The 8,088-nt window shown below is 41.6% G+C and overlaps 2 protein-coding genes across 2 annotated transcripts; both read left to right on the forward strand.

Annotated features, from left to right (window-relative positions):
* Positions 1 to 948, forward strand: LOC150068149 (olfactory receptor 7E178-like). The gene has a single exon (XM_090345501.1). It carries the CDS (start codon positions 82 to 84, stop codon positions 946 to 948), a length of 867 nt encoding a protein of 288 aa, XP_090201627.1. The 5' UTR covers positions 1 to 81.
* Positions 949 to 5,712: 4,764 nt separating this feature from the next.
* LOC150068150 (olfactory receptor 7E178-like) lies at positions 5,713 to 6,594 on the forward strand. Its single transcript, XM_090345542.1, has one exon. It carries the CDS (start codon positions 5,803 to 5,805, stop codon positions 6,592 to 6,594), a length of 792 nt encoding a protein of 263 aa, XP_090201668.1. The 5' UTR covers positions 5,713 to 5,802.
* The last annotated feature ends 1,494 nt before the right edge of the window (positions 6,595 to 8,088 follow it).

Below are 8,088 nucleotides of genomic sequence, written 5' to 3' on the forward strand. Positions count from 1 at the left end.
AGTGATATAGAGGCACAAAATCTAACCCAGGTTACAGATTTCCTTCTCCTGAGAATCTCAGAGGATCCAAAATTACAACCCATGCTCTTTGCGCTTTTCCTGTCCATGTACCTGATCACTGTGCTGGGAAATCTGCTCACCATCCTGGCTGTCAGCTCTAACCTACACCTCCACACCCCCATGTACTTCTTCCTCTCCATCATCTCCTTGGATGACATCTGCTTCATCTCCACCACTGTGCCCAAGATGCTGGTGAACTTGCAGACTCACAGCAGAGCCATCTCCTGTGCAGGCTGCCTCACACAGATGTGCTTCTACATCATTTTTGGCTGTATGGATGTTATGCTTCTCACTGTGATGGCCTATGACCGCTTTGTGGCCATCTGTCACCCCCTGAATTACCCTCTCATCATGAACCCTCGTCTCTGTGTCTCCTTGGTTCTGTTGTCACTTGTCATCAGCCTCTTGGATGGACAGGTGCACGTGTGGATGGCATTACAGATAACTGGTTTCAAGGAATTGGAAATCCCAAATTTCTTCTGTGACCCTTCTCAAATCCTGGATCTTTCCTGTAAAGACACACGCACAAATGCTATTTTCAAATATGTTGCTGCTACGATAAATGGATTTCCTACAATCTTTGGAATCCTTTTCTCTTACTATAAAATTATTTCCTCAGTGCTGAGAATCCCATCATCAAGAGGGACGTACAAAGCCTTCTCCACCTGTGGGTCTCACCTGTTAGTGGTGTGTTTATTCTTTGGGACAGCATCGGGTGTTTATGTTGGATCAGCTGTGTCACATTCTCACAGGGGCAGTGCTGTGTCCTCAGTGATGTACACAGTGGTCACTGCTTTCCTGAACCCCTTCATCTACAGCCTGAGGAACAGGGACCTCAAAAGTGTCCTGAGCAGGTTGTTGAAACCACTAGCTGACATCAGGAGGTAGAAAATCCTTCTGTAATATGGTTTTGCAGAGGAAAAAAAACAACCCTCATTCCTGTAAATCCTACCCGTCTGTACACATTCTTAGTATTTGGTTTCATTAGTGTAATTGATGACACAGGAGCACTGTGTCAAGGATATTCATGAGGAAGGATTCATTCGTTTTTAATGTATAACATTTGAGTTTGTAAACATCATGCATGTCTGGAGATGGTCACCCCACAAACTGAATTTTACAATGGTTGGATGTGAATTTTCTATCACGGATATTTTACCTCAATAAAAGTGGAGAAAAACAGATCATTTTGGTTATGGTAGCACTGGTGTTTGAACTCAGGTTTTCCTCATTTCCTGGCTAATGATGTAAGGCCAGCTCTTTTGTTTTTGGTTGTTTTATAGACAGGCTCCAGGGCTTTCTATTCTTTTTGGGTCAAGGCGGGTGAACTCAGCTTGGGTGCTGTCCCTGATCTTTTCACATCAAGGCCACTGCCCACCATTTACCAAAGCCCCTCTTGCCATTTTCTAGAGGTATATTGGAAATGAGATTCTCAATTCCTTTTGTGCCCAGGCTGAGTTTGGACCTTGATCCACAGGTCTCAGTCCCTTCAGAAGCTAGGATTACTGGCTTGAGCCACAGCACCGGCTAGGATCTAGTGCTCGTTAAAGACCAGGTGTGGCCAGATGCCCAGATCTCAGGGGTGAGCCTCTAGTTACTGACTAATAAAAGTAAGGTGGGTGCTTTTTGTGGTTTGTTTGATTGTTTGAACCAGTGCTTGTTCATGAACTCAGGTTCTGGACACTGTCCCTGAGCTTTTTTTGCTCAGGGATATTTTTCTACTCTGTGAGCCATAGCTGCACTTCTGCCTCTGTGTGTGTGTGTGTGTGTGTGTGTGTGTGTGTGTGTGTGTGTGTGTGTCAAATTGGAGATACAATTCTGATCGACTTTCTGAGATGGGGAGATGTTTATGTGTTGATGTTACTTGTGTACTTCGCTCTCCCTATGTATTGAACTGGAACAGTTTTTACAAAAGTTTTCATTTCACAGACGTTACTGATGATAGTTAAAAAGTATATCATTTAATGATTTGACTAAGCTACTTTCTCTCTTTAACACGTTTTACCTTAACTTCCTTGTAGAAACCCATTTCAGATTAACATGTCCACTCACTTGTACAAAGTATCTTCATCACATTAATTTCTTTCAGCATTCTCCTCTTCCACCAACCATTTCACCAATATGCACATTGCGATCCAAATTTCATTTTTACACACATGACCATTGATTATTATGACTGCATTATCCTGTGGCTCCTTGTTTCCATTCATTTTGGTACCTCCTAATGGAACCCCACTCAAAAAACACTGATATTCAGAATATTTCTGCTGTTAATTTGTTTTGGGGACTACTCAAATGGCTTACAATTTGGAATTGCACTCCTCTGTATGCTATAATCAGCCATATTTTCTTGCCAATCCTTGGGCTTAAACACAGGGTCATGACACTGTCCCTGGGCTTCCTCAAGGCTAGAGATCAAGGTCACTTGAGCCACAACACCACTTCCAGCTTTTTTCTGTGCATATCACACAGTGTGTGCATGCTAGGCCAACACTCTCCACCTAGGCCATACTCCTGGACCCAATTCGCCATATATATATATACATATATATATACACACATATATATGTGTATATATATGTATATATACATATTTATATGTGTATATATATATATATATATATATTGCCAGTCCTGGGCTTGAGCTCAGGGCCTGAGCTCTATCCTTGGACTTTCTCGTGGCTAGAGCTCTACCACTTGAGCCTTAGCACCACTTACTGTTTTTTCTATTTATGTGACACTGAGGAATAGAACCTGGGTCTTTGTCGACACTAGGCAAGCACTCTACCACTAGCCCGAACTCTCAGCCCCCCAGTTCACCATATTTTTGATACTGTCATCTGTCATAGAACTTGGAAGCTTTGTTTAGCAGATAACAAGGCTAAAAACTACTGTATTGGATATTCTCCCCGCCCCTCACTTTATCCATGTTAGTGAGTTGATTGAGATTCGTAAGCTTTGGGTTAATTTTTCTAATTAAGGGTTCTGCAAATCAGGGTCCATGATGGTAGGAGAGCCCGTCAGCAGCCTGTCCTCTGGCATCTCATCAAAATCTACAACATCAGATGACACTGCAGCTGGAAATCTTCCAGTTCCACCCATACAGAATCCATTCTTTGAGATTCTTTTCCTTATTTTTCCATTCCTCTGTCTTGAAATTGTAGAATAATGCAAATATTATAAATGTTACTCTATAGATGTACATACTAGATAAGGCTTTGGTAAAGCATATATTAATGCCAATGAAAATGAAAACAAAATGTTTCTGCCCTTCATCAAATAAGAATAAATGACCAAAGTTCAAATCTATAAATTGTCATTGTATGCTTTTATTTCAATATCCTGGAGGTCTTTTCAATTAGCTTCATACTATATGGCCTTATGTATCAAGGTTTTGCTCTATTGCAGATCTCTGCTAGTAGAGCCCAAGGTTTCTACTGATTATGACAAATGAGGGGAAACATTGAGCCTAATTTCCTTTGAGTCTGGCTTATCATGTAACCCTTTTATTAATTACAATAAAAAAGAAAAAAATCTATAAATTTTCTTCCTAGACAAAACAGTCTACATACTGTCATGGATTTTTGTTTATGATTATGCAAGCCCTGTGCTGGAAATGTCCAGAGACTTGGCCTGTTAATACACACAGGTGGGTTAATGGTGACCTGTGGGTATTAATCCTCCAAGGCCATATAGAAGTCAAGGATGAGCCTTCCCTCCCCTGTCTCCAGGACACTGGTGCTATATCTTTCTCCTCATCACCACCAGCTCTGCTCCTTCTGTGTCTTCATCTCTTTCCTGAGGACTGAACTGCACTTGTGCTGGGCACCAGATCTGGGGTCCTCAGATCTGTCTACCTGGGCCATAGCTGCGGAGAGAAGCAGCTTAAGCAATTGAGTGGGGTGGGATGGGTGGTGAAGGTCTTTCAGAAATGTCTTATTTGCAGCATGAGGACAGGTAGGATGGTTTGGGTATCACAGGGGGTGAGGATGCCCTTGTAAACCCTTGCACACAAGGAGACTGGAAAGTATATGTCCTCAGCGAATTTACAGGTAGGGTTTGAAGGTTAGGGGTACCAATATATGTAATGGAGAATTCTTTACCTACTGTGCTTTTCATTCTCATTTGTAACTCACCAAAAGTAGCAGCATATAAATGGTTAAACTAGGTTCCTAAGATTTCCTGAAAGAGGAGGAGGAGGAGGATGAGGATGAGGAGAAGGAGGAGGAAGAGGAGCAGGAGGAAGAGGAGGAGGAGGAGGAGGAGAGGAAGAGGAAGAGGAAGGATAATGATGAAAATGACAAGAGGACATTACATCAATGAAACTATTGACAGATATGCCCACTGTCCTCATAGCTCTTGTTCTTACACTATTCTTTCTCATTTCATATGTTTCACCTTATGTGGTGTGTACATGTGTGTGTGCACACAGGTTCTGCACGTAGGTTCTTGGGCTGGAACTCTAAGTGTTGTCCTTGGGATTTTTGCTGAATGCTACAGCTCCACTTTCTGCTTTTGACTAGTTAATTGAGGAGAACTGTTTCTCAGACATCCCTGCTCCATCAGGCTTTCACCTGTGGTTCTCAGACCTTATTCTCTAGAATAATGAGCCACCTGCCCCTGGAAAATTGTATATTTTTAAAGAGCAGGTTTTTACATTCCTCTTATTCATTTGGTTAAACAACGGATGAGTTGATGAATGGAGTTATTCCATAGGAATCCTTTCCTACTACACCTTACTCAATTGGTTTGTGCATTGATACACATGACCCTATATGTATTCATACATCTTGATAATGGAGATCTAATTTCCATGTTTTAGAGAAGGATAACTGTCCTTTGTTTCTCTGAGCCTGACTTATTTCACTCAATACCACATTTCCATGCCTACTCATTTCCGGACAACTGTCATAATACCAGACGAGGCAAGTGAAGAAGAACCAGAAGTATATTTGTGCCTGCCTGCAGTCATAGTAGAGATGAAAAAGAATGAATAGGATTGGGTTTCCTTTCCAGTAGATTAAACAGTATTCATTGTACTAATGGATGGGCATCTACTGTGGTCTCCTAACTTAATATTGCTCTAGTGGCTTGGCCTACTGCTGGCCCTTCCCTCACGGGATCATCCACAAATCCTCCAGCCCTGTCTACAACACAGAATCTCAATCTCTATATGAAATCCCACTCTCCCACCCTGTCAGGGAGGGATTTCAATGCCTAGGGCAGGGGACTGGCTCCAAAAATAGGCTCCTAGATAGAGACCTGCATCATAAATGTATAAAACTCTTGCATACCCCCAGCTGCCCTGGAACTTGCTCCCCCACACTACACAAGGGTGTGTTGTACTGTCAGGGATCTTGCTCTACCAGCCCAGTTGTTCTTGGCTTTCCAACACAGCTGTGTGTCCCTGAGCACACATGTAGAAAAAAGCCTGAGGACCAAGGTATCTCAGAGTGAGAAAATTCTAGAAGTAAGGTGTTGCCACAATTCACAAACACTCATGAGTATATTGGACTGCATAGGTGGTGCAAAAATTAAACTTGTGTATACTTGAGTTTCAAATATTTAAAGCTGACAATTTCTGGATATGTGCTTCATTTTCCTAACAAGATGCTTTTGTTTTTGAGCAGTTGCAGAGGTGATAGAGAAGCACTAAATCTAACCCAGGTTACAGATTTCCTTCTCCTGAGATTCTCAGAGGATCCAAAATTACAACCCATCCTCTTTGGACTGTTCCTGTCCATGTACCTGATCACTGTGCTGGGAAATCTGCTCATCATCCTGGCCATCACCAATGACCCCCACCTCCACACCACCATGTACTTCTTCCTCTCCATCCTCTCCTTGGATGACATCTGCTTCATCTCCACCACCATCCCCAAGATGCTGATGAACCTGCAGAGTCACAGCAGAGCCATCTCCTATGCAGGCTGCCTCACACAGATGTGTCTCTTCATCATTTTTTGCTGTATGGACGCTATGCTTCTTACTGTGATGGCCTATGACTGCTTTGTGGCCATTTGTCACCCCCTGAATTACCCTCTCATCATGAACCCTCATCTCTGTGTCTCCTTGGTTCTGTTGTCACTTGTCATCAGCCTCTTGGATGGACAGGTGCACGTGTGCATGGCATTACAGATAACCGGTTTCAAGGAATTGGAAATCTCAAATTTCTTCTGTGACCCTTCTCAAATCCTGGATCTTTCCTGTAAGCACTCACTCATAAATCACTTATTTAAATTTTTTGTTGGTATCATGTCTGAGCTCCTGCCAATCTCAAGCATTTTTTTCTCTTACTATAAAATTATTTCTTCGGTGCTGAAAATTCCAACACCAGGAGGGAATTACAAAGCTTTCTCCACCTGTGGCTCTCACCTGTCAGTGGTGTGTTTATTCTTTGGGACAGCATTGAGTATTTATTTTGGATCAACTGTGTCACATTTCCCCAGGGGCAGCGCTGTTTCCTCAGTGCTATACACAGTGTTCACTCCTCTCCTGAACCACTTCATCTACAGCCTGAGGAACAGGGCTTGAGTGCATTATAGAAACCAGGAGTTGATCTCAGGAGGCAGGAAATCCATCTGTAGTATGGTTTTCCAGAAGGAAGAAAATTTAACACTCAGAATTTTAAGTCCTACCTCTGCAGACATAGTTTTTATTTCCTTGTTTCATTAGAGTATTTCATGGCACAGAAGCACTGAAGGAAATTGCTGGCTAGGCCAAGGTGATCCATGAAGAAGGAGTTCATTATTTTCATATATGTTTATTATAATTAATAGAAGGGTTACATTATATTCACTAGATTGAAGTTGTATTACTTCACACACATTGATACCTTTTCTCATGTCTTGGTCCCCATTCACCTCCCGCCACCCTGACCCTCATCTTGTTTTCCCTTCTTCCCTTTCCTATTTCAAATAACCAAATATCATAAATACAATATATAAGATAAAAAGGTAAAATAGTGTAACATTATGTGATAACCAAAGGATAGCAAAAGAGTTGAGAGATAACATAGTACATTAAGGACAACAATCACTCATTGTATGGCTTTTCTTTCTATATCCTGGAAGTTCTTTCATTTAGTGTCATCTTATATGACCTTATGTATCTAGGTTTTACTCTAATGTAAATCTCTGCTAGGAGAGCCCAAGGTTTCTACTAATTATGACAAATAAGGGAAACCATTGAGCCTATGTTCCTTTCAGTGTGGCTTACTTCACTTAATATGATTTTTTTCCAAGTCGTTCCATTTCCTTAAAAATGGGGCAATGTCATTCTTTCTGACAGCAGCCTAGAATTCCATTGTGTATAAATACCACATCTTGTTGATCCACTCATCAACTGAAGGGCACCTGGGTTGGTTCCATATCTTTGCTATGGTAAGTAGTGCTGCAGTGAACATTGTTGTGCTAGTGGATTTATTATGTCCTTTTTTTCCAGAGGATTGGGTAAATGCCAAGTAGTGGAATTGCTGGGTCATAGGGGAGCTCTATGTTTAGTCTTTTGAGGAACTGCCATACTGCTTTCCATAGTGGTTGAATGAGTTTGCACTCCCACCAGCAGTGTCATAGTGATTCCTCCTGGCCACATCCCCTCCAGCATCTGTTGTTATTAGATTTCTTGATCCTGGCCATTCTAACTGGAGTGAGGTGGAATCTTAGAGTTGTTTTGATTTGCATTTCTTTTATGACCAGATATGTTGAGCATTTCTTCATGTGCCTATAGGCCATTCTTATTTCTTCTTATGAGAAAACTCTCTTTAAATCTCTGGCCCATCTTTTGACAGGATGGTTGTTTCTTTGGAGATTAGTTTTGGAGTGATTCAATTTTTTGAGCTGTTGCTATATTTTAGATATGAGGCCTTTGTCCATTGTATGGTTAGTGAAGATCTTCTCCCACTCTGTAGGCTTTGTAGATAATTTGCTAGCTATATCCTTTGCCATATAGAAACTCTTCAGTTTAATGCAGTCCCGGTTATCCAGACTTTCTCTGATTTGTTGTTTTTCTGTGTCCTTCTTAGGAAAG

Source organism: Megascapheus bottae, chromosome 1, assembly GCF_031878675.1.
Source record: "Megascapheus bottae isolate mThoBot1 chromosome 1, mThoBot2.hap1, whole genome shotgun sequence".
In the NCBI taxonomy this organism is placed as follows: domain Eukaryota; kingdom Metazoa; phylum Chordata; class Mammalia; order Rodentia; family Geomyidae; genus Megascapheus; species Megascapheus bottae.

Excerpts from the sequence above, each read along its gene's own strand:
- LOC150068149 (XM_090345501.1), top strand. The coding sequence starts at position 82 with ATGCTCTTTGCGCTTTTCCTGTCCATGTACCTGATCACTGTGCTGGGA.
- LOC150068150 (XM_090345542.1), top strand. The coding sequence starts at position 5,803 with ATGTACCTGATCACTGTGCTGGGAAATCTGCTCATCATCCTGGCCATC.